Source organism: Protopterus annectens, chromosome 1.part2 (genome assembly GCF_019279795.1).
Source record: "Protopterus annectens isolate FY-2018-M chromosome 1.part2, PAN1.0, whole genome shotgun sequence".
In the NCBI taxonomy this organism is placed as follows: domain Eukaryota; kingdom Metazoa; phylum Chordata; order Ceratodontiformes; family Protopteridae; genus Protopterus; species Protopterus annectens.
The window spans coordinates 708308667-708335957 of NC_056727.1; the positions used below are offsets into that span (position 1 = coordinate 708308667).

At 41.2% G+C, this 27291-nt stretch overlaps 1 protein-coding gene across 1 annotated transcript in view; it reads right to left on the minus strand.

Moving 5' to 3' along the window:
- Positions 1-27291, minus strand: part of SPAST (spastin) — a 2490626-nt gene that overhangs the window by 172607 nt on the left and 2290728 nt on the right. The window contains exon 15 of the mRNA XM_044058595.1: positions 24152-24192. Within this exon, the coding sequence (XP_043914530.1) occupies positions 24152-24192 (41 nt within the window). The remainder of the gene's footprint in view (positions 1-24151; positions 24193-27291) is intronic.

Genomic DNA, 27291 nt, shown 5'->3' on the forward strand with positions numbered 1-27291 from the left:
TGACTGAGAAGCTGAACATTATACACAAGGATGAGTAAAAAAAAAAAAAAAGAAAAAGTATACAGTCTAAACCTATAAACACATTAATTATATACAATATTTACAAACTAAAGTGCTACCATACAGAGAAATGAGTTAGAAGAGAAAAGTCGGAATTATAAGGGATATCAGTGGATCTTCAAATAAAGCTTAAAGTGGGATCGATACCATATACCCAGATATAAACTGTAAATTAGATTAATCATATAGAATTAAGTCGAACTGCGGTGGTGGTGCTGCGGTAGCGTTGTCGCCTCACAGTTAGAAGTTGCCCGTTCGATTCTCAGTTAAAGCGTCTACTGTGTGTGACGACATGCGTGAATGGGCGTTCCTTCGTTGAAGGTTGTGCGTTAGGCCCGGCAAGCCAGCATGTAAAACTCCACTGCCAATCATTAGCGGACCGGAGTTCCGCTGTGGCGACCCCTGACCGGGAAAAGCCGAAAGACGCACACGCACACATATAGAATTAAGTCGAATAACCATTTCCAGACTTTTTTAAAGCAGGCTATTCTCCTAGACCCTTTTGTGATGGACTTTTGCGCCAAAATATATTTCAAAGCCATCTCCTTGAATCCAGTCCAACAAAGTTTAGTGCGGTCCATCCAGTTCTTAGCAATATGTAATTTGATAAGGGAGCAGAGAGTGATTAGTACATGATGCTTTAACTTAGATAGCTTTGTGTTGGGTATGTGAAGAATAGCCGTTTCCCAGGAAAGGGTGGATTTGTGGTATCCCATTTTCTCTAGGCGGACTTTTAAGGAGCACCAAAGTCTGAGTATGTTTGCAAACCAAACTATATGAAGTAGATCTGCTTTTGGGAAGGAGCAACAAGTACAGGAAGGGGAAATTTTTGGGTAAAACCTATTGAGCACAAAAGGCGTATAGTAGGAGTTATTACTGATCATCAACTGTGTGTAAACGAGTTTCTTAAATGGGGATAGTTCTAAGGTAGTTTTTATGGCAGATAATTTTTGTTCCTCTGTAATAAGGATTCCTTGGTTGCCCCAGTAGTTAGAGAAAAAGGCAAACAGAGTTGTGTATTATGGAGTTCAGGAGGTTGTAAGATCTGGAGGAGCATTTTCTCAGAACTTGAAACAGTAGATATAACCTCACAAAGTCTGGCAATACCCTGAAGATTGGCCGGGAGGTTGGTAAATTTTGATGAGATTAGTTCTCTTAATTGTCTGAGAATAACCGTGTATTTATTATTGACTAAGAATCAGTCATAGATCAGTGTTTTGTCTTTATATTTAAAAATATCCCATACTATGAAAAGTACAGTTTTGTACCTACCATAAATGTAGATGTTCGAGGATCCACATTGCTGCAGTCCTAACCATTGGGTAGTCCGCTGTCCCAGTCGGCCCGAATACCAAAGTATATGGCTGACGTCGGTCAAGGCGCATTAGTCTGACGTCAGGACGTCAGGGTACTAATGCGCATGACCGACGTCATATCCTCAGTCTTTTCTTGCCCCAGATGTCAGAAGACCCTAAAAAGACAAGGCCAAAACCAAAAACACCAAACACTCCTGCACCAAAAATATGTACAATATATACAAAATTACAAGAGTATAACCTCACCCACACAACCACCCCTAAACACAGAGGGGAAGGAGGGAGGGTAAATTGGACTGCAGCAATGTGGATCCTCGAACATCTGCATTTATGGTAGGTACAAAACTGTACTATGTTCTTCATTCCACATTGCTGCAGTCCTAACCATTGGGTAGAATCCCAAAGCAGAGGTAAGGGAGGCTGGCAAATCAAAAGGAAGCAGGAGCTGTCAACATACCTTGCAAAATAGCTGTGGCAAAACCAGCCCTAAATTTAGAGAAGAGAGGAAGGTGGTAATGCTTAGAGAAAGTATGCACTGAACTCCAAGTAGCTGCCTCCAAAATATCCTTAGTTGCCACCCCCCTTAGAAATGCTGTTGAAGTGGCAGTAGCCCTAGTGGAATGAGGCCTAATCCCAGCTGGAATCTCCTTGCCATGATGGGAATAACAAAATGCAATGCAAAACCCAATCCACTTAGAAATAGTTTGTTTTGACACAGGCTTGCCCTGAGAACTCAAAGCAAAAGAAACAAACAACTGCTGAGACTGCCTAAAATCCTTAGTCCTGCTTAAATAATAACGCAACTGCCTGTGTACATCTAAAGTGTACAAAATCTTTTCCCCCTTATTTTGGGGATCTGCATAGAAAGTAGGCAAATGAATAGTTTGGTTTAAAGCCACACTAGAAACCACCTTAGGCATAAAAGAAGGATTAGTACGTAATGATACCCTATCCTTATGGAAAATCAAAAAAGGCTCTACCACCATAAGGGCCTGCAATTCAGAAACCCTTCTTGCAGAAGTAATGGCCACCACAAAAGCAGGCTTCCATGACAAGTCTTTCAATCCAGCAGTGGCCAAGAGGCTCAAAAGGTTGTAGAGTAAGTTTCTCCAACACAAAATTGAGATCCCAAGCAGGAGTAGGAGCTCTACGTGGGGGTCTTATATTCTTTGCCCCTCTAAGAAATTGCTTGAACAAAGGATGCGAAAACAATGGTGGGCCACAATCATAGTGAGCTGAAATTGCTGCAGCATGAATCTTAATGGAAGAGAAAGACAAACCTTTGTCCAATAACTCAGTAAGATATTGAAGAGCCACACTCAAATTAGGCTCAGAAATCTCCAAATTCTTTGCTGCACTCCAAAATAAAAATCTCTTCCATTTTTCTGCGTACACTTTCCTTGTACTAGGTCTTCTGGCTTCCATAATCACATTTAAAACTTGTTGAGGAAGTTGAGACCTGCTGTGTTTCAAAACAGAATATGCCAGGCTGTTAGATGAAGAGAGTGAAGCTTGACATTGAGCAGGTGACCGTCTCTCTGAGACAACAGGTGTGGAATCAAAGGTAAAGGCCATGGAGGCTTCCTTACCAGACTCCTCAGTAATGGGTACCAGTGTTGCCGAGGCCAATCTGGAGCTATTAAAATCATCATTGGCTTGTCTTGTCTGACCTTTAGGAGCACCTTTGGGAGAAGAGGCAGAGGTGGAAAGGCATACACATGAAGATTTTTCCAACTGAAAGAAAGAGCATCCACTTTCCAAGCTGTGTGATGAAACCTCTTTGTGCAAAACTTTGGCAGCTGGTGGTTTAGTGGAGAAGCGAACAGATCTATGTCTGGAGTTCCCCATGACACTGTCAATTTCCGAAATACATGAAGATCCAGTTTCCACTCGTGGGGATCCATGATTTGTCTGCTTAACACATCTGCTAAGGAGTTCTGTGCTCCCGGCAGAAACCTTGCCTGAAGAGTTAGTTGCAAGCTGAGCGCAGTCTCCCATAAAATCATTGCTTGCCTGCACAACGGGTAAGAATGTGTTCCCCCTTGTTTGTTGATGTACCACATGACAGTTGTGTTGTCTGTTAGAATCAACACCTGCCCTGGCAGAAGTAACTCCTTGAAAGCCATTAATGCAAACTGGACTGCTAACATCTCCTTCATGTTGATATGTAGATGCTGTAGTCTGGCAGGCCACTTGTCTTGTATCCACTTTCCATTTAGATGAGCTCCCCAAGCAATGTCTGAGGCATCTGTCGTTAGAATCTGACTCGCCTCTGGCCGGGTCACAGAGAGTCCCTTGTTTAGGTGACATTCCTGAGCCCACCACAAAAATTCCTGTTGAATGCAAGGTATTATTTGAATGACAGTGTCCAAATCCTGGCAGTGCTGTGTCCATACATTTTGAGATACCATTGCAGCTTCCTCATATGCAGTTTGGCATTGGGAAGCACCAGAATACAAGATGCCATGAACCCTAAGGCTTGAAGGACTGTCCTTGCAGTCAGCCCGGACTGAAGAGATAGTTGATGGAAGTAAATGGAAAGATTCTTTTGTTTGTCCGGGGTTAAAAGGCCATCTGGGCTGCTGTATTCAGTCTCACACCCAGAAAGCACATGTCTTGAGAGGGTACTAGACTGGACTTTATTTCATTCACAGAATACCCTAGGCATCTTAGCACTGCTATCACATATTCCAAATGCTGTAAAAGGTCTTCCTTTTCTTGAGCCAGAATCAGGCAGTCGTCCAAGTAAGGATAGATTTGAATTCCTTTTAGCCTGAAGTAAGCTATCACTGGAGCCAGAACCTTTGTGAATACTCTGGGCGCAGTAAATAAGCCAAAGGGCAATGCAGAGAACTGATAATGGGAATTTCCAGCTCGAAAACGCAAATACTTCCTGCAACTTAGTCTGATAGGCACATGAAGGTAAGCTTCCTTGAGATCTAAAGTTACCTTCCAGTGATCTTTGCCCAGCAGAGGTAAAAGCTGTTGTAACGTCAACATTTTGAACTTGGGAATGTCCAGATAAGTGTTGAGGATAGATAAATCCAAAATTGGTCTCCACGTGTTCCCCTTCTTTGGTACTAGGAACAGGCGAGAATAAAATCCTAGGCCCCTTTCTGGCACAGGAACTGGCTGAATGGCCCCTATTTGGAGTAACAGAGAAATTTGCTTGTGAGCCTCTTTTCTTTGTAGAGGAGGAATGTCTGGCATGCCTTTGAAAGGAGGCAAGGTATGGAAATAAAACCTGTAACCGTGGTGAATGACATCCAAAACCCATCTGTCTTGGGCAATTAAATCCCAATTTTCTTTGAAAAGAGCCAGCCTTCCTCCCAAAGGTGCTGCCAGACGAGAATGTACTGGCAGCTGAAAAGGTAGGTCATTGGGTCTGTTTACGAAAGGACTGACCCCTGCCCTCACCAGAAGTCTGAGCAGGTGAACTCCCTGTCCTAGGCCTAAAAGAACCTTGAGCTCTGCCCCTACCACGTCTAGACCTACCCCTAGACTGGGAATCATAAGCAGGATATGTCCATCCCTTAGTAGGCCAATTTCTACTAAACTTCGGAGGCTGCACCTGCAAAAAATCTTTAACAGTTTGCATAGACTTAGCCTTGTCCTCCATTTTCTTTAAAACTGCTTCCACAGGCGAACCAAACAACACATCAGACTGTAAAGGAGCATCCAAAATCCTTGTCTTAACATGCTCAGCTAAATTCTGATCCCTCAACCAGGCGTGCCTGCGAAGAACAGAACCAGTGGCAGCCACCCTCGAGGAGGCCTGCACAGCATCAAAACCACATTGCAAGGAATGCTTACCCACCTGTTCAGACACATGAACTAAATCCTGCAACTCTTTACACTCAATACCTTCCGCCAGAGCATCCACCTTAGACTGCAATTGTGAAAGGAGATAATTTTGATATTTTAACATGTGAAACTGGCAATTCAACGCCCTCATGGCTAAAGTGGAAGAAGTATACACTTTCTTTCCCCATCTATCCAAAGCCCTTGCCTCTTTATCAGGAGGAACAGGATTTTTAACAACAGAAGCCTTAACACCTTTAGGCCCCTGAGAGACAGTTTCCGGGTCTGCCCTAGGACTCTAAAAAGATACTTATGAGCTTCAGGCACCCTATAGTACATATCCGGTTTAACTGGGGCAGGAGGCAAAGAATCAGGGTTCAGGGAAGCCTCTGCAAAACATCTTCCACCACATTCAGAACAGGAGGTATAGCTAAAGGCCTATGCTGGGGTAAAACAAGAATTCCCTAAGCCTCTTCCTGGAATCAGAGAAATCTTGACCTTCCCATTTAAAATGCTCCCTCATGGAATGCAGAGTCTCTGAAAATGAAAAATCCTCAGGAGGAGAAGCTGAAGGAGTAGAATCATCCACATCAGAATCAGAATAAGGAGGATACTCCTGCAAGTCTTCAGCCGAAGACTCAGAAGCCTCCGAACACTGCTCAAAACTCTCAAACTCAGGTTCCACCCTAGGCCTCTTATCAGGAGGGGGCATAGAACCTCTAATCATAGTAATCAAATCCTCTGCCATTTTAAGCATATGTTTTTTAGGCAAAGATCCTGAAGAGCTAGGAGAAACCCCCACTGAAGTTAAACCTGGCCTGCCCCCAAAGAAGCCTTGGAAACAGAAGGGGAGGCTCTAACCACCTTAGGAAGAGAGGGAAGAACAGCCACCTGAGAAGCCCCTTCAGCCTGGCCTACCTCCTGAGAGGACACATCCTGTAACAATAAAGTCTCTCCCTGAGACTCCAAAGAAACTCCTGGCAAAACCTCCGGCTCCACTGAGCCTTCTAAAGAACCGACGTCCGGGACTGTCGGTTCTTCCACTCTAGGCTTTGCTGCTTTGTCCTTGCGCTTTTTGGACGAAGCGGGCGTCGGAGCATCCGACGGCATTTTATAATTACAACACTTCCCAAAAACTAACCTGGCACAGTCTAACCTTCTCTTAATAGTGCGTTTGTTAAATCTAGCACAAGAGCGGCATCCAACAACGTCGTGCTCAGGCCCTAAACAAGGTATACACAAGGTATGGTAATCCCTATGAGGTATCTGTTTCCCACAAGAAATACAGTTATTCACTTTTTCTGACATCCGGTTAAATACTGAGGCAAGAAAAAACCAAAATATTCCCCAACGGGGTACTTAGCCAACTTTGATTCGGTCTGAAACTCTGACTTCAGAAAATTTCAGAACGCCAACCTGCACTCGCAAAACTGCTTCTGCATCGGACCATGCGGCAAAAAAGACTGAGGATATGACGTCGGTCATGCGCATTAGTACCCTGTCGTCCTGACGTCAGACTAATGCGCCTTGACCGACGTCAGCCATATACTTTGGTATTCGGGCCGAATGGGACAGCGGACTACCCAATGGTTAGGACTGCAGCAATGTGGAATGAAGAACATTCTTTAATTAGAGGAAAATCAGAGAGATTAATCATCAAATTATTGATCTTGATGTTCGGGTTAAGATGAAGAGGTTGAAGTAAAGGAAGGGTTTTATCAAGGCTGATTTATTTTAGCAAATTTTGGAATAACTTTATTATATATTTTAGGGTACTGGATAAACTGGATTTATTAATGACAGACTAAGAAAGAAATGGGAGAGCTTTTGGATTAATGTTATTGGTGACAACGTGTTGGTACCATATTTTCATCCAAGAAGGGGAAGAGTTGTAATCTTCCCGATTAAGTTTTGAAATAGTTAAGATTCTATTTGCACAAATAACTGTGTAATAAAGATGAAAATTTGGTAAACACAGACCTCCTTTAACCTTTGGGTAAGCTAGCTTAGGGTAGGATATCCTAACTGATTTAGGAAACCACATAAATTTGGCTAATTCTTTATTAATTTTAGAAAACCAGATATTAGACACAATATGGTTTGAGGCATTAAATTGGTAGAGGAGTCTGGGAAAAACATTAATTTTCACTATCGCAGCTTTGGATAAAAGAGGCAGGTTCATGAGTTTCCATCTGCAAAGGTCCTATAGAATTTTAGACCATGTTTTGAGTAAGTTATTTTGAAACATGGAAGCTTGGTTGTGTTCAAAATGTATGCCAAGATAGTTGAGGTTGAAAGTTGTTTGAAAAGGAGAATCCGGAAAGTAGTTATTTTTATGGTTTACAGGATTAATTGGAAAAATGTGTGATTTCTTATGATTAATCTGATAACCTGAAGTCTTAGAGAATTTATTAATAGGGTTTATGATGTTATACAAGTCTGTGTTGGGATATTGAAAATATAAATTAAGGTAATCAGCAAAAGCAGAGAACATTATGTTAGTATTTAGCACTTTAGGATAGAGTGGTGAGTGTTCTGAGCAAAATATAAGAAAAAGGGTTCAATGAAAATGTTAAAAAGAAAAGGGGATAGTGGGCATTCCTTGCCTTGTTCCGTTCGTAATCCTGATTGGATTAGATATTTGTTTATTAACATATAGATAAGTGGAGGAATTTTTATATAGTACTTTAATCATATCAGAGAAAGCATTGGGTATATTAAAGTGAGTTAATGTTAAGAACAGAAAGTCCCAATTTACTTTGTCGAAAGCTTTTGAAGCATCTAGTGTTAAGGCATAAAACGGGTTTTTGTCTTTTTTTGTAAATTGCATTAGGGAATCAAGGGTTAGGGTGTTATCCCAAGTGTGTCTGTGGCTCATAAAGCCTGCCTGGTCAGGAGAGACTAAAAAGGGTATAACATTTTTAAGTCTGCTGGCCAGAATACCTGATAAGATCTTTATGTCTACGTTTATTAATGAGATGGGTCTGTAGTTGTGGGGATCAGCTTTGTCTTGCTTGTTTTTTAAAATCAGAATAGTTTTTGAGGTATTCCAATGTAAATCAGAAATTCCATTCTTTATAATGAAGTTGAATACCTTTAAAAGAATAGGAGAAATTCTTAAATTAAAGACTCTGAAAAAATTGGTAGTGAACCCATCAGGGCCTGGAGATTTGCCTAATTTGAGGTTGATAATGACATTTTGGATTTCTTGGAGCTCTAATGGAGTAGACAACATGGACCTTTGATTTTCATCCAGGGAGGAGAAATTAATAGTATTCAGGAAGTCCAGCATTTGGGAGTTAGAGGTGTTATCGTCCTTTCTGCCATAAACATCTGTGTAAAGGGCATGAAACAGCTGAATTATTTCTGAGTCAGATTTATAAATTTTATTCTGGTATTGTAATATAGAGATTCTGGGGGAATATTGATTTATCTTTATTATTCTTGCTAGAGTCGTAGATGGAATTTGCACCCACTCAGAGTAAGTTGCAATAAGTTTTTGTTCTTGCAGAGAATAATTTTGTTGATGAAGCTCCAGTAGGTCTTTTTGAGTACAATTTATCAGCTTGTCTAAGCCAGGTTCTGGGTTTAGTCTCTGTTTCTTTTCTAAGGTGGAAAGTTTTAAGGTGGAAAGTTTTAAGGTTAAATTATCTGCCTTCATTTTGTTAAGCTTTTTATAGAAAGAGGCCTTGCTGATCAAGAAGCCTCTCAATTTGGCTTTAGAGGCCGCCCATTGGATATCTAGGGGAATATTTGAGTGCTCTAGATTGGTGTCAAAGTCTGTTAAGATTTCATTAGTTCCTTGGATTATGTCATTCTTATGCAGCAGGTTATTGTTTAAAGTCCAATTGCTGTAAAAGGGGGTTAAAAGCGTCTTCGAAGTGAATATAATCTTGAGAGAAATTCTTGCATTGTCAGATAGAAATCTAGGTTCTATAAAGAAGTTTAATTTAAAATATGATAGGGATTCAGAAATTAAAAAGAAGTCCAATCACGACCAAGTGTTGTAGCATTTCGAATAGTGTGTGTAAATTTTACCTTTAATTGAAATCTCACTAAATGAGATAGAATCCATAAGGTTGAAATCAGACATTAGTTCCCCTAGAGCCAAAGAGGCTTGGAGATTATACGATAGAGACTTTCTTGTACGGTCTATGTTAGGATTTATAACAGCATTCCAATCACCACCTAGTATGAATTGGTAATTTCTGAATGTACAAAGAATGTTATAAATCTCCATTATGAAGACTTGTTGTTGTGCACATGGCCCATAAACATTTAGGAAAAGGACTGGTTTGATAGAGTTTGGCAAGTTAAATGTGAAGTAACACCATCTACCATTTTTGTCCGAATTTACATCATTTATTACCCCATGAAAATCTTTCTTAATTATAATGGCAACACCCTTTGACTTAAGACTATCACCCGCAGCTATAATAGATCTTATCCATTTTCTTTTAGCTTCTCTCATCCAATCTTCCTTGAGCATATGTGTGTTTCCTGTAGAAAACAAATATTAGCCTGTGATTTAAACATTAGATGTAGTAGGAGACATTTCTTAGCTTTATTTTGTAGACCTCTTATGTTCCATGAATCTATGGTTCAAGCCATGTTCACTAACTAATCTAGATTAATAGGCTTGTGTTTTGATTAACCCTTTTTCTCAGATATGGTATCGATAGCACATACAAAAAAGGAGGTGACATGTAAAATTGGGCATATTAAGGTGATGAAAATCCACTTCAGTCTTCTAACCTCAGATAGTATAAAAACAATAGCAAAGGTAGCATAGTATTCCTTTAAATACAACCCAGTGCCTAACCACCCAAACCCCTTAGGTGAAAAAATACAATATTGGTAAAAGTGACATAACTTTTTACCTAGTAATAGTAGCACAATATAAGGAAAGAACACTATTAATAACCTGAGATAAACAAACAATACAAACAGCAAAACTATACATATGTACATAAAAATGCTCATCCAAAAACTGATTATAGAACCCTGTAACTATGCATCTAAGAGCAACCCATAAAATAAGGAGTATAGAAAAAGTAAGAATAAGACTGGAAAAAGTTATATTTATTATGAGGAAAGCAGGTGATCTAAGATAATGACTGACACTCATTAGATAGTATATAAAAAGGGCCATTATATCCAATTCCCGAGGTATACAACTAGGGGAATAGAATATAATATGAAAAAAGAAAATAGCTGAAATTCTTTTTTTCCTCTCTCTTTTTTCCTTTTTTTTTAAAAACGAAACCATGAGATGAAGCTTATTAATATACATTTATGTGTATAACAGCATATAAACAGGATTAGAGGTATGATTAAAGTAGTCTTGTATTTATAATGAAAGGGAGAAAAGTAAAGAGGAGGCTAAAGGGTAGGTATTAGCGTGATTGTATATTATAGAGATAAGTCGTAGAAGTGAAGTGTTGTAGGGTGAATCACTCGCAGGCAGAAGACCTCACCCTGCGAAGTAGAGATATTTATGAAAATCAGGGTAGTAATATAAATATAAGTATAATTCTAACAGTCAAGATAAACATTTATAAGGTCAAACAATAATATGACCTAATATCACTGTGTCCAACTATATAATATTTGCACTAGAATAATTCAGTAGACAAATTTCAGTAAAGAGATCTCTCTTCTTGAGCATAACGGTGCTGATACAGAATAAAATCACCAAGTCTGTATAGGCATATAATATTCTGTCAAAAGTAAAATGAACTCTTCAGAATTACCTATAGTCATCTATCTCCATATAACTGTTGCATAATAGCTTCTTGAAAGCTATAAGACAGATAATAAAAGTCAGAGTAAAAAACTAGCATGCTGTTAACCTTTGAATCCTGACTTAAATTTTGTCTACCCGGGATAGAAATTCTATAGCATGTATTAGTTAATACATCAAGCATAAAAAAAACAGTGAAATTCTAGACCCATGACTCGAAGCAATATGTAAAAATGCCTAGATTAGATGAAATTAGAACAATAAATCTCAGGGATTTAGACAAAAGAAATAGGTTACATTCGGTATATAAATCAAATAAAGCCTCTCTCAATCAGCTTAGGATTTTGTTTAAACTGTTAAATGTTTGTTGAGAGAGACTAGTGCTTGATAAGACAATCACTCGGTATAGAGGTGATGATATTTGACGGGGCATCTGTAAAAAGTCAATATCTTGGGATCCTACCTGATAAGTGACTAAAGCCCCAGTAATACAAATATGTTCTCTAAATCACTAGACATCGCTCAGGAGGCTCAACAAATAGTAATGTTGGTAGAACCAGTCCAGTGAGTACAAAACTGAAAGGCATAGTGCTATTTTGTGCAGTCTTTGTCGGTGTGAGCAGGAGGGAGAGTTCTATGTGAGGGCAACTGGAAGTCTCTAAGCAAAAGTGACCCCTAGGCAACAATACAGCGCCAGAATGGTTCCCAGGCACTTGAAATATGGACAGTGATCAAGCAGACCAAAAATCGCAAACAAAGATATCACACAAGATAGGGATGCACGCCCGACATAGCCGACCTTAGGCATAGGCCAACTAGGCGGCTAACTAGGGTGCCAGTCTAGCAGGGGCGCTTTTCCAGTATTTATCTGGTGTAGGTAGACCAGGATGGGGGCAGCAGGTAGTGTGGTGGAGGGCGCTGTGGAGCCCTTTTGCCTAGGGCACCAGTTGACCTAGGGCTGCTCCTGATGCCCGATCACTAGGAAGGCGATCGGAGGCACTCCTATGCTATCCGGTGTGCAGAAAACCACAACATAGCCTTAACTGTTGAAGCTTAGTATGCTACAGCACTGGGGCACTGTTAAAGGCTTTGACAAATGCTTCTTTCACCTCTTTTGGAGAATTGACCGCATATCTTGTCCCATTGTAAAAGAAGATAAGTGTGCTTGGATATCGCATTTGGAACTTGATATCCTTTTTGATAAGTTCTGCGCAAAATGGAGCCAGGTTCTATCTGCTTGTTTTGATAGAGAGGGGTAAATCATGAGAAAATGTTAACTTGTGTTTGTTCCATGTAAAGGATTTTTGTTTTTTGGCAACTTGAAGGATTTTTTGGGTATCTTGGAAGTTTAAAAGTCTAGTGTAGATTTGACATGGGGCAGTGGAGTCCTGTCTTTTGTGCATGGCACGATGTGCTCTCTTCTACTGTTATATCAGTAGTACAGCCATCAGAGTGCAGGAGTAGTTCAAAAATCTGTTTAGTTATGGTTAATAAAACATGGTTTTCATAAGTCTCAGGGAGTCCTCTGATTAATATATTGTTGCGTCGGCTTCTTGCCTCAAGATCCATTAATTTTAATTGAAGTTCTGTTATATATGTAGTTTTGGTGCGAAGCTCTTCAGCGAATGTCTGAATTAGAGATTCATTTGATTGTGTTTTATGTTCGAGTGTGTCCACTCTGTCAGCAATTTGGTTGATAGTATTCCCAAACTTGGTTAGTTGTTCAGAAAATCCTTGTATGGCAAGTTGAATAGGTCAAAGCGCCTGTTTGAGTTCGTCTATGTGGAAGTTGGATTCAGCTTTGGTTTTAGCGCCAATTTTACTGGGATCCGATGCTTGTTTATTCATTTTCTGCCTTTTGGAGCCTACCTCTTTCTCTGGAGAGAAGACTGTTGATAATTTTGCTTTGGTAGTTTGTATCTCCATAAAGTCGAGTTCCTTTGCCATGTTTGACTTGGCCTTAGAATATTGGGTGAGCAGATTATTTTAGGCCTTTGGATACACGTGGCTGGAGCACCTACCCAAAATATAGGGGTTGTTAGATGCTTTTAATCCTGAAATTGCTAATTAGATCGCTGATCTAGAAAGTTAAAGATGAAGTAGATTACCCCTTTCTTTAGAACATAGCAGCTGGCACTTAAGAGAGAAATTTCCTAAAGAACTATAACTGAGGTAAGGAGCTCTGTGCAGAGGGTGTACACTAGACGACCACCATCTTGGAATCCTAATACCTACCTAAATACTTCATCCTTAAATTTTCAAGGTCTATGTATTAGTTTCCCCTCAAGTGTTTGGCAGTGCTCTGTACAGACTCAGACACCTTGGAGTGACATTTTCCTGTAAAAGCACAACTGAAATTTCTCCAATACCCAGCTGCACACAGGACTAGTTTGCAGTGAAAAGCACTGTCCACATAGTTGCAAACCGGATACTCATGACAGTGACTGATAGTATCATTCCAACTGTCTAATCAATAAAAAAGGGTCTGTTGCCAGGGATATGATCTTTCCTACTGTCTCCGTTACCAGCTTGGTGAATATGGGCATCCTGAGGCAATGTACGAATTGCCTCATGTTTACTGACAACCAGTTAATTCTCAAACTGATATGGTATGTGAGAGATGCATTTACACAATTTCAGTGGAGGCAAAGCTCTCGCATAAAAGTATTCAATGTCAATGGGGTTGTTAGTAGCAGACATGCTCCACCTATCCTGCACAATTCAAAGCAGACATACAGACCCACATATGCTGAGGCACTTGCTCGTAACTTTCCTAAACCACAAAGACCTCTTAGACAAAGCACACATAACAAATACCCTCAGCAGCGCCAAATGTGCTCTTTCAAAACAACACCCACATCAACACAGAGCTACACCTCTTGGAGCCTCTGCCGCTAAGCCCATACGGCAAGTCACCACACAATCCAACATTCTAGTCATTGGAGACTCCATCATGAGACACAGTGATGTCCCCCTTACCAGGCTGAGTAAGGAGAAAGTTATGGTCAGTTGCTTATCAGGGGCTAGGATCCACCACATTACCCATGCACTCAGGTCAATGGACCACAATTACCAATATGACTCGTACTCCACGTGGGAGTAAATGACCTGGGACGTACCTCCCTAGACTATATGAAGAGAAATCATGGAGCTCTTGGAATGTGTGTCTCAGGCTGGTATGAGCGTAGCATTGAGCAGCATTTTTCTTTCTTCAAGAATGATGCCACAACAGGAACAAAAGAGGACTAATAATTGGCTTAGTTTCTGGTGTCATTCTAAGGGGGTGCAATATTTGTCAGCATGGAAGGAGATGGTCGACAGACTACGCTGCTTTGCCAGGGATGGTCTTGTACCTCTCCCCGCCAGGATTTCAAATATTAGCTAAAACATTGTCTTCCCCCATAGTGCCTTTTATAGGCACTGCCAAACTGAAGTACTTCTGACACAGACGATCAGACAAGAAAATCTAAAGGTATTATTGCTCGATGCTAGGAGTCTAAACAAAAAGCTCCACTCCTTAGAAGCTCTCTTTACGCTAGAGAATGCTGATGTCTGTGTAGTCACTGAGACATGGTTTAAAGCCATGGAGGGAAAACCAACAGTGCAAGGTTATAATACCTTCCAAAAATTTATGCCAGTTACTTCACAAGCAGGTACTAAAGGTGGAGGTTTCTCTATTTACATCAAAAATAAATATACTTCAAGACTGGTCAAACAGGACAATGCACATAAGCTGCTCCATGTCAAATCACCATAGGTGAAACTCAATACAACTTCCTTGCAAGCTACAGGTCCTCCTGTACGACCCAGGAAACCCATACCATGTATTTACAATTATTAGAAACACTAAGCATCCAAACCAATACCATATTCATGAGGGACTTTAATTACCCCACTATTAAATGGGAATCTTATACAACACAAAATGTACATGTACAGATTCCTGGATTTTGTAAACGCAAACTCCCTGGACCAGATAAGTCACTACACCAACCAGGGGTGCAATCATACTGGATCTGGTCGTCATTAATTGGTAGACTGCTGCACACCCCCTACTATAATGCCTTTCCTGGTAAGGTCATACCACAGAAAGGTCTCATTTGAAGTAAAAATAAAACCTGGACTCCCAGCTAAACCTGGAATATTCAGAAACTATTCTAAGGCTAATCACCTACTAAGTGAGAACTTGGAAAAATTTCAAGCCCCCATAAACCCTGTGTACACTTCTGCCTATGCAGAACTGTTAACAGAAACCCTGTACAAGCATGTGTAATGCACAGAGGCAGTTGCACCTACAAGGTAGTAGCACAGAACAAACTCAAAACAAGCCACTCTGGAGGAATCACAAAATCAATCGGCTGTATAACAGGAGGAAGAAAATCATGGCAAAAATTAGGAAGTGAAGCACTCAGCAAGATAAAAGCACTCTCATCAAACTAAACTCCTCAGAGGACAAATAAAGTCTACCAAAGCCAAATTTGATGTAAGTTTGGCCTCCCAGGCCAAGGACAACCACAAAGCATTCTTTAGTTATCTCCACAACCTCAAAGGCAGTACACAATTGTGTGCAGAGCTCATTCTAAATGGAGAGACCTATACTGAGCCAGAAGATATAGCACACCTCCTCGCTGATAAATTCAGCTCCAACTTCACCCCTCTCCCCCCTCTCAACCTTCCCTCAGGAAATATCAAATAAAACTCCCCCTACTACCACTACAGAACAGGTCCTTAATGCTCTCTCTACGACCAAGAATACTGCATCAATGGGCCCAGTCAATATTCCAGGATGCCTTCTAAATAACATGAAGCATGACCTATCACAGCCTCTGGAATTACTATTTAACTGTAGCCTCCAAACAGGCTTTATGCCTCATGAATGGAGAACGGCAACAGTCATTCCTCTGCACAAAGATGGGTCATCTACAGACCCACAAGTCTCACTAGTCTTGTATGTAAAGCCTTGGAAAGAATTATCATGGAGATGATCAACAGATATATAGTAAACCTCCAGACACTGGACCCAACCCATTTTGGTTTCGGCAAGGGCAGATCATGCCTATTCAACCTGGTGGACTTCTTTGAGAAGGTCACCAATGCAATGGATGAGGGCAAAATCGTTCACACTGCCAACCTTGACCTGGCCAAAGCATATGACAAAATCCCACTCGGGCATTGTTGACAAACGCAAGAGGTTAGGTAAAAGCCATATGTCAGCCGGATAGCCAAATGGCTCACAGACAGGACACAGGAAGTTAAAATTGGGGAGTCCACCTCTACAAAGAGGACAGCCACAAGTGGAGTCCCTTAGGGAGCAGTCCTTGGATGGCTCCTTTTTGGCATTTACGCCTTAGAAGTCAAGGCTAATGCGAGTGGTCTCTGTCGGACTAAATTTGCAGATGATTGCAAATTAGGAGCTGTCACTGAATCTCACACAGACACAAATGTTCTCTAGGAGGGGGTGACACAGAAACAACTGGTGTCAGAGCCATGGACTAAAACTAAATGTCAAGATATGCATAACAGTTTCCTTTGGTAAGTCACCCATCCATGGTAACTATCATATTGACAACACACCCCTTAGAGTTGACCCAGTAGTCAGGGACTTAGGGACACACAAAGATAGCAATCTAGCCTTTGATCATCATGCATCTACAGTGGTGAGGAAATCATACTATGTTGTGCAACTTATAAGAAAAGGTATAAGGAAGTCCAAGGAAGTCATTGTTTCACTGTATTCAGCATTAATCAGACCTACCATTGAGTACAATGCCCCCTTTGGTATGTACTTAAACAGGCATATCCAACAATTGGGACATCCAGAGAGATTCCTCACTAAAAGAATACAAGACATAAGTAATATGCACTATGCAGACCGCCTCAAGGCCCTATTCCTTTATGCTGTCTCCTACAGGCTTTTGAGGGGAGATCTATATCTGGCATACAGGGCATTGTCAGACCACCTTCTGATGGACCTCCTGCATATTCACATAACAAACAGCACCAGAATTACCCATTCTAAAGACTTAAAGCTTGCCTATGATATAAACAGGACCTGCTGGACAGATAGGTATGTATCCCAGAGACTACCCAGTCTATGAAAAGGCTCCCCTAGCCATATGAAGCAGAATTCCTCCCTAACCCAATTCAAGTGCAACATGGGCAACTGGGTGGGAAACCGGAAATTCATCCCTGGTTTGGCACTATGTCTCTAATGGACACAGGTAACCTGTAAAAGGTGCATCTCCCAGGTCCATGCTTACACTTATCAAGAGTATCAGAACTTGTCAGAGATTTGAGATGCATGGCTAGGCTTAAAAATGCCCCTGTGGTCTTTAACCTAGTAAACACCTATGAACCTACACACCATCACAATATAAAAAACTACCTCCTTTACATTCCTTGGGATCTGGTTAGACCAAGCCTTTAACTTCCAACTCCACACAGCTGTATAAGTTGCACTTACCCAAAACAGTACATGTTTGAATTCCTCACTGCTCCAGTAGCCTTTAGGCTACCCGAGTTGAGTCCTGTCCAAGACGCAACAACCATCCAACTTCCAAAAGCTCTGCCCCCACCCCCCCCCAACCCATATGCCTTCACTCTTCGACTGCTGGTTGGTCAGCCCTGAGGAAGAAAAATCTGAAGTCAGACTGAAGATACTTAAGAACTTTATGCTCCTTAACTTTAGGGAAGAATTATCCTGAGCCACTAAAATATATGCAAACCAACAGTTTTATATCCCAATAGCCAGACAAACAAAATAAGGGGATGGAAAGTGGGTGCAGTTACTAAAGCAGTGAGGATTTCGAGCATCTGTTGTTAAGGGTAAGCGTAATTTATACAACAGTACTATGTTCATTATTCACACCACTGCAATAGCATTTAAACTAGATGGGGTGATTACCAAAGCCCATCCAACTTCACAGGAGGAATGATAAAAATCCAGGACCCCTTGGAGAATGGTCCTAGCAAAGCCAGTCCTAGATCTAGAAAAATAATCCACTTTGTAATGTTTTGTAAATGTAAGTACAAAGGACCATGTAGATGTCTGAAGAATAGGTCTAGAGTCCACCTTTTTCCAAGACACAATCGAAGAAGACAAGGCCGTAGTAGAGTGAGACTTGATACTATGGTGAGTATAGCAAACGACAACAGAAAACAATCTGGAAACAGTCTGTTTTGATATGGGTCATCTTTTCTTTATCCCAGCAAAAGAAACAAACAGCTGATCAGCTTTTCTAAAGGACTTAGTTCTGTCAAGATAGTACACGAGCAGCCTGTGCATGCCCACAGTAAGTAGAATCCTTTCTCAGTGCATCTAAAGATCCAGACTGAACTCTAGGAGATTGAGTTCACTTTGAATCAAGCCATCAAACAACCAAGGGCACAAATGAAGCATCTGTTCTTAATGAAACCCTATCCCCATGGAAAAAAAAGATGGGGTTTGCATACCATGAAAGCTTGTAACTTAGATACTTGAACAGATATTAATGCAATAGGATTGGTTTTCCATGTAATGAAACTTATATCTGCTTGATGTACAGGTTCAAATGGAGACACAGTAAACTTTTACAGCACAAAGTTAAGATTCCAGGAAAGAACAACCTGTTTACACAGAGGTTTCAGGTACAAAACACTTGAGGAAACTGTTTTATCAAAAATGTAGGTGAAAAGTGGACAATCCATGCTCAGACGTACTGAAATAGCAGCAAGACATACCTTGATACAGGAGTACAGGAGGCCAAAGGCTAATAACTCTCGCAAATATTTGGGCACCAGTGGTACATAATCCCTGATAGAGCCCTGGTTATTGGCCAGGCACCAACTAGAACATCTTTTCCACTTGCCAATATAACATTTTCTTGCAGTAAGTTTTCTTGCCTCCTTTAGTACCTGCTGCATGTCCTCTGAAAAGTCATTGTTGCTGACAACTGCCCTCATTCATCTACTGCATTAAAAAGTGAATGGAGATTACTTCCTTTCTTAAAGTCGAGAACTTATTTAACTTGTACACCAAACAGGTCTGTGCCAATGAAGGGGCAACTCCTGCTGCACACCTCAGCAGATGTCCAGGAGATGTAGTAAAACATGATACCTCACTGTCTTGGCCTGGGAATCAACAATGTCAAACATTAACAAATGATGACTAAAAAGACAAAGTCAGCTGCTTCCTTAAACTCCTTATTTTGGCTGGAATCAGGAAAGGCCTCAATAATGTCCCTTACATTCTTCTGAAAGCATCCCTAATACTTGGAAAGGAGATCATTATGGTTTGTGATGCACAACTCCAGACAATAACTGCAAAAACCTTTTTACCCAGCAGTCAGGGAATTCACCTTCCTTAAATGAGGTGGTAGGTTAATGAGGTGGTAGGTAAATCAACATCAGTCATGTCAAGCCACAGTCATGGTGGAACTGGCCAGTGGATGCTGGTGCAGAAAAGTGTAAATCTGCTGCAGCAGAAGCATTATGTGAAGCAGATTTGTGATGGGTCTTGATATTTGGCTTCGTACTTGACCTGATGGCTATCAGGAGAGGAGGTAGAATCTTAGGAGGCTCAGAGAGCTCTAAGTATTATACTACTTCCTCCATCTGCTTAACTGCAAATATACCATGGAAGGCTATATGTATACTAATATGATGAAAGACTGTCAAAGGATATATTTCACTGAAGATGGCATGCCTGTCTCAGAAGAGGGCACAGGATGACTTCACAGGGGTACTAAAAGGACCACTTCTGATTCCAGTGCAGAAATATGGATCAGGTTGACTGGAAAAGGTCTCAGTATCAGAAACTGCTTGACTAGCACTCCAACCAAATATAACTCTCTCCTGTGGAAAATATAAGTCAACTGACAGGAGGTAAGATCCTAAGTCAAGTTAGTCCGATTTAGTTCATAGGATGATACTAGGCTATTGGTCCGGAGGCCCTTATAAGCCTAGCCAAGAATTTCGTCCATGGTTAATCTCCAAACTGCACATAGGTTCATAGGTAGATAACTAGGCTATCAGCCCTAGGGCCTATACAAGCCTAGCCAAAAAGGTAAACTGGCTTTCGCCACCCAAGAAAATTATTTTCCTGTGCCCGTCGAGCAGAGCCACAGAGGTGATCCTGGGGTGAATTTCCTATTTCCCATCCAATCAAGATTTTTCTTGAAGATTGCTAATGAGGAGCTTTGCTTGATATAGATAGGTAGTGTATTCCAAAGTATGGGAAGTCTCTGGGACAGGAATCTATCCCTCTAGCATGTTCTGTTTACTGTGATGACAAGGTTTAGGTCCCCAGAGCGTGTAGCTCTGAGGGATTGGGATTTCTTTAAGTTGAGCATGTCCAACAGCTCTGGGTTTGACATAGCTTTGCATGTTAGGCAGAGATCACCTCTGAGTAGGCAATATGCGACGGAGTAAAGCTAGAGTTTTTTGAGACGGTCTGCATAGGTCATCAGTTTGAGGCTGATAATCCTCTTTGTGAGGTATTTCTGTAGCCTTTCCAGTTGTTGTAGCTGTCTTGTGAGGTACATACCAAAAGAGGCATTGTAATCTATAATGAGTCTAATGAGTGACGAGTAGAAGGGAACAATGACCTCTTTTTTCCTGGATGAGAAACCTTTTATGATGAGGTGTGCCATGTAAAAGGATTTCCTGACTACTGTGGTGATGTGATTATCAAAGGAGGGACTACTGTAAACCTGTGTCCCAAGGTCTCACCACACATTTGGTGTTAAGTAGACTACCGCCTATGTAGTAGCTCATGGGTATAGAGTTTTTCCCAAAGGGGATGACAATGCACTTTTTGGCATTGAGCTTGAGGCCATGGCTTTGACACCAGGCATCTGTCTCAGTGAGGCCCTTTTGTAGGATGTCTACATCGTTAGGAGTTTCAATTATGGGTCCTAGTTTGCAGTCATCTGCGAACTTAGTTAGCCAAAGACCTTCTGTGTTAGCCTGTACTTCAGAAAACTAGATGCCAAAGGGGAGAGAGGGACCCAGGACTGAACCCTGTGGTACTCCACTTGTCACTGGTCTGAAGTCGGATTTGGAGTCTACTACTTTCACAGTGTGGGCTCTTGTCAGTGAGTCAGTTGGCAACCCATCATGTGACATAGGGATTTATACCTAGTTTAGTGAGTTTATCTATAATTCCATAGTGGGTGAATGGTGTCAAAAGCCTTGGCGAGATCTAGATAGTCTGTATGAACCACTTTACCCTCGTCTACGGCTTTGGTGACTGCTTCAAAGAAGTCAATCAGGTTTAGGAGACATGATCTGCCTTTTACAAACCCGAACTGGGTGGGGTCCAGAGTCTGTAGATTACCAAGGTCTTTGTTTATAAGTTTCATGATGATACGTTCCATGGCTTGCAGACCGGGCTTGTTAGGCTAATGGGGCGGTAGTTCCCGGGGTCCATGGTGGCTCCCCCCTTTGTGGAGTGGATAACCGTTGCTGTGCGCCAATTCAGTGGGCACAAAGCCTGAGGTGAGGCTATGATTGAACATGGTGCTTAGGCGGGGTGCTAGTTCATTCTGTAGTTCATGTAGAACGCAGCCTGGGATGTTGTCAGGTCCCATGGATGCTGGGTTCTTGGCTGTGAAGAGTGTGGTTTTTACCTGTGCAGCCGTGATTACAAGAACTTTGCATTCTTCCGGTATAGAGATGGGCCCTTTAGGGGGTGAGGGGGTAAAGTTAGCACTGAACCTATCTGCCAGGATGTTGGCAATATCAGTTGGTTCTGTATATTTAGTGCCATTGTGCTGTAACTCAGAGCAGATCTGTGTGTTCCCATTGAGATTTTTGACATATAGAATGATTTGTGGTTGTCTTCAGAATTAGTGGAGATTTTGTTTTCATAACTAGCTTTGGAGGATTTTATGAGGGATCTCAGCTTCTTACTGAGGCTGACCAGGGAGTTCTTCCAGTAATGGGATTTTACTCTTTTTTGCAACAGTTTCTTTCTGTTGTAGAGTTTTGTTTATGGCAGGGGACCACCAGATTGGCATCCTTTTTTTTGGAGGATAGCATCTTGGTTCTGTTAGGAACAGCACGATCCATGCACTTGTGTAAGTGCTTATAAAGTGCATTTGTGTAGGATTCAGCAGTCGTACCTCTATTGTCCGTTTGCATGGGTGTCGTGAAGTTTGCCACTTCTGTCTTAAGAAGCGTGAAGTTGGCTTTGCAAAAACTTTTTAGGGTGGTATCCCTAATGGGGGGGTGGGGGTGGGATGTGGATGTCTAGGCTGATTAGCTTGTGGTCGGATCTGACCAACGAGGAATTGACCTCTGGTGTGGAACACCGGTCGCCCATGTTGGTAATGACCAGGTCTAGAACATTGCTGCCCCTGGTGGGGGTGTGGATAAGTTGATCCAAGGCACTGGAATTTATGAATTCCAGAAACTGTTGGGCAAAAGTGTTGGTACATGAGTAGTTTTCCCAGTTAATGGTGGGGTAGTTGAAATTGCCCATTATTAGGTTGTTGCATTGTACTCTAATATTTTCCAGTGTATCAAGAAATGAGGAGTGGGGAATCCTGGGGCATGGTGGGGGATCTGTAGCAAGTTACAATCTAGACTGCAGCCTTGCCCAGAGTTAGTTGCACTTGGATAATCTCGGATGCATTATGCTGAGCTACTAGCCTGGAGGTGTGGATATCCTTTAATGAATATGGACACGCTTCCACCTTTAGTGTTTCGGTCCAGGTTAGGTGGCCGAAAGGTGTGGAATGAATTACAGCCTGGTAATGCAGTGGTGCTCTCTGGAGCCTTGGACCAGGTTCTCTGTCACTGCACAGATGTTGACGTTCTCCATTTTAAGGAGTGCCTCGAGTGAATGCATTTTGAGGTTTAGACTTCTAGCATTGCATAGCATTACCCTTAGATTTTGCTTGCTTGCACCTGTTACGGTGGTGAATTTGTCATTTGAACCTTGCCTAAAAAAGGCACTATAGGGGTGGCAAGAGCCTTAGCCAGTATGGCGACATACACAATCACCTTGAGAAAATCAAGGAAAGTGCCCCATCTTTCACATCAACTTTCTCCTGCCATCAGCCACGAACCACTATGGAAAATTCTTTCAAAAAGCAAACAAGGCTATGACTCCCTTTCACCATCAGGAAAGCAGATGTCTACCCCACCCATGCACTTTAATTGTGATGTAGAGTGTCCTCAAAATTTCCATTTGACTTTGCAGATACTGAAAGTTGTTCTGCTCATCAAACCACACCCAGCTGACAAATGTTTAATCAGTTCCTCAGTATCACGCTGATCAAGACTGCTCCAATTAATCTTTCACTAACAGGTCACCTAAAGGGTTACATCTAGAGAAGTTGTTGTGAATAGTGCATTGCATTTTTTTTTCTGTCAACTAAAGCTTCCTAAACTATCTCTTGGTATTACTAAATAAAGCAAGGACAGAAAAATCCTCACTACATGATCAAGCTGTAGACAAACTACTTATCTTGGGATACTAGTTTTTGCCCACATTTGTGAAACAAAGCCTTAACGGTACAGCGGTAGCATTGTTGCCTCACAGCAGGAGGTTCTCCAGTTTGATTCTCGGCTGGGGTGCCTTCTGTGCGGAGTCTGCATGTCCCCCCTCCGTTCATGTGGGTTTCCTCCGGGTGCTGCGGTTTCCTCCCACGTTACAAAGATGTGCATCTGGAGCATTTCTCCCCGCGCCTCCGCTGAAAATTGGCTCGTTCCAAGTCGGACTTTCCTGATTAACAAATGTTAAATAAATAAACTTAGACATTTCAAATTGTTCTGACCGTATAAAAAATTTTGATCATCATTAAAAAAAGAGATTGAAAACCAATTATAGCATAAACGGTTTTATAAAATTGACCAAAAATGCACTAAAAATGACAAAAACTTGAAAGTTTAGATCACTTGCAAAACTCTTACTTCACAGTTAAGAGAGAATGAAATGTGAGGTAGGTGGGAGAACTCATCCCTCTTTTTGTCTCTCTTTTGGCACACAAGAAAGACCTCCAAAGAAAAAAAAAATAAATTCATCCTCTAAGGTGACTGTTGTGAAGGTTTAGCTAAGAGCTCCTTCTACAGCCAAGAGGACAATTGTATTAGATGTATGCCCTGCCCAGTAAGAGCCCCAAAGCAGCAGGAGTGTGAGAAACCAGAGGCTGATCAAAGCACTGTTGAATAACAACTCATAAAACATACAAGAAGCGTAAGGTAGGTTAGACACTACATTAAATAAAGTACTGTGAAAGGATCTTACCTCAGCAGGGGACATGTTTTTAACTTGCTCTGGCTTTAGTTCTGTCAAGGAAAAGAACATTGGGTAAAAATGTGATCAGCTCATAACATCCTAGTGACGCCTCCAGGTGCATCTGCAGTTAACTCCTACTGACACCTCTAGGCGTAAAATATTTCTTGTTCATATTTGCATCAATAATTCAAAAACAATGCTAAGTACAAGGTTTTAAAATATTTCATCTTAAAGCTTTCACAAAGGCAAACTCAACTGCATTAATATTTGACCTCTGTCTAGTGCAGATAAAGACCTATTAACTGTTGTTTTCATGAAAGTAATTTATATACATACAATTTTTACATTTTTCTAAATATCTCAACAACCAAGCAACATAGACGGAACTCATTAGCTCATAAGAAACCTCTCAGCTAGATGAATAAAATGTTGCTGACTATGTGTGTACCTTGAGTGGTTGCTGAGATATTGTAAGTTGTTTACAAAATATTAAAAACATAACAGTTACTATGTTTACTATGAATTACAGAATTTGGTTTAAGAGCTAGAACCTAAAGAATACTACCACTATAAAAATAGCTTGTGGTGAAGGGTTTGCCATTTACACTTCTTTCATAACCCCTATGGTTCCAGAGATATGAACATTAGTTTGAAATGTGAGGACATAATTTGACTCTGTCAAAAGGCCTTTAGGCTCCTACCATTGGAAGTTACAGTGCAATCTCCCTGAGCTCCATTGGAGTGAATGAGTTAATACACAAATCATAAAAATTACAAATCAAAAACAATTACTTTACATCCAGAAGTGGAATTGTTCTTATTTGAATACGCAACTTTTCGGCTTACACAAACAGTACTACCCAGAATATCAGTTTTTCTGAAAAAAACTATTAATTTATTTTTTATTTATTTGCATTTATTTTCCGGGATAGTCCACTGGGCCTAGGAGTACCCATTTTCACTGGGGGCCTGGGGAGAAAAGCTCCACATATTATATATACATTGATGAGAGAAAGTTACATAACGACTGTTAACAGATTCAAGTTACTAGTAAGCAACATTATATAAAATACAAAAATAATGATTTACATCCAGCTACAACATATACATGGAATCCAGCAATAAAACAACCAACGATCGAAAAAACAGCTCCCCTGAATGAAACACCACGATCCACAGTATCCAAATCCTTTATTGAGCGAAGTACATAAGCAATAGATTAAGCGCTTTCATCTACTTAATGTAGATTTCTTCAGAACTTATAGTCAATACTACACTTTAAATACTTTCTAAAAGCCCGCCAAAAAAAACTAATTATCTAATTACCTAACCAATCAAGCATTCATTAAAATTTAAAAGCACAAAACAATCTCATTTTTATCATATAAACTAATGAATAATTATATAATTAAATAAAATTCATTAATATAATACTAAAACCTTCATAAATTTGAATGTGATAAAAATCCTTAATAAATATAATATATTCCTATATATTAAATTGATAAAATGTATACATAAAGGACTAACGAAGAATTAGAAGTTATGTACTCACCATAACGTTCCATCTGAGTAGGTGTATTCATTTGTCTGCAACCTGTGGGTTATGGATCCGATATCGGATCCGAACCGGCATGGTTTTCCAGCTATGGATCCAAGCTCTCAGCTCCTCCCCTCACCCATAATGCCCTGCTCTACCCTCATGACCTCAGATCGAGTTTGCCAAAGCAACAACACCCTGAAAAGGGTAACAACACCCTGAAAAGGGTAACATAGAATATGCAGGAAACTGAAAGGCCAGGGGGATAGGAGGGCGGGATGGTTGCAGACAAATGAATACACCTACTCAGATGGAACGTTATGGTGAGTACATAACTTCTAAATCTGAAGTAGGATATTCATTTGTCTGCAACCTGTGGGACAGAGTCCCCAGCTACCTGAATCTTGGGCGGCCATCATGGAAGGATATTCCGAGCACCGGAGCCAAAGGATGCTCTACCCCTAGATGCAAGATCCAACTTATAGTGGGAAATAAAAGTATGAGATGAAGCCCACGTGGCTGCTGCACAAATATCATCTAGAGGAATCCTAGCTTTGAAGGCTGCCGAGGTAGATACTGACCGGGTTGAATGGGCATGAACACCCTCGCGTGCGGGCCTTCCTGAAGCTTGATAAGCCAATAAGATGCACTGTGAAATCCAGCGGGACAGAGAAACTTTAGAAATTGGCTTGCCCAAATTGAATTTTGCAAAGGAAATAAACAACTGGTCGGATTGCCTATGACCAGCCGTCCTGTTCAGATAAAATCTAAGTTGCCTGTGAACATCTAATGAATGGAGCTTATATTCACCTTTGTTTTCATATTTAGGGAAAAAAACAGGGAGGTTAATGGACTGATTGATGTTTGCTTCAGAAGCGACTTTAGGAAGAAAGGACGGGTTGGTCCTGAGGTAGACACGGTCCGGATGAAATACCAAGTAAGGAGGTTTAGCTGATAATGCTTGAAGCTCAGAAACCCTCTTGGCCGATGTAATGGCTACCAAAAAGGCTGTCTTGTAGGACAAGAATTTGAGACCCACCGTAGCCGCTGGCTCGAAAGGGGGGGGGGGCGGTCAAGGCCTGTAGAACCAGAGAGAGGTCCCAAGGAGGAACCGCTTGTTTTATAGGGGGCCTGAGAAGAAAAGTACCTTTAAGAAAAATTTTACTCAATTTGGCTGACATAAGAGGATTAGAGTCATGGCCAATGTGATAATGAGAAATTGCCGCCAGTTGTACTTTTGACTGTGGAACTGCTGGCACCATCGTTAAAGAGAGTGGTTAGAAAGTCAAGCACTAATGGAAGAGGAACCGTGAAGGGATTCAGGCCTTGCCGCTCCGCCCACAAAGAAAAACGTTTCCACTTGCTGCGGTAAACCTTTCTAGTGGATGGTTTATGAGCTGCCACCAAAATTGCCTTAACAGGTGACGAAATACCGGGAGTCCTGATCAAGAGTGGAACTGGAGCAGCCAAGCGGTCAGCTTCAGGTTGTCCAGATTCGGAGGAGGTATGCAGGATGGATGGGATATCAGATCCGGAATGGGATCTAGAATCCAAGGAGGATTCACCGAGTGAGACCTTAGGAAGGGGAACCAGATCTGTCGAGGCCAAA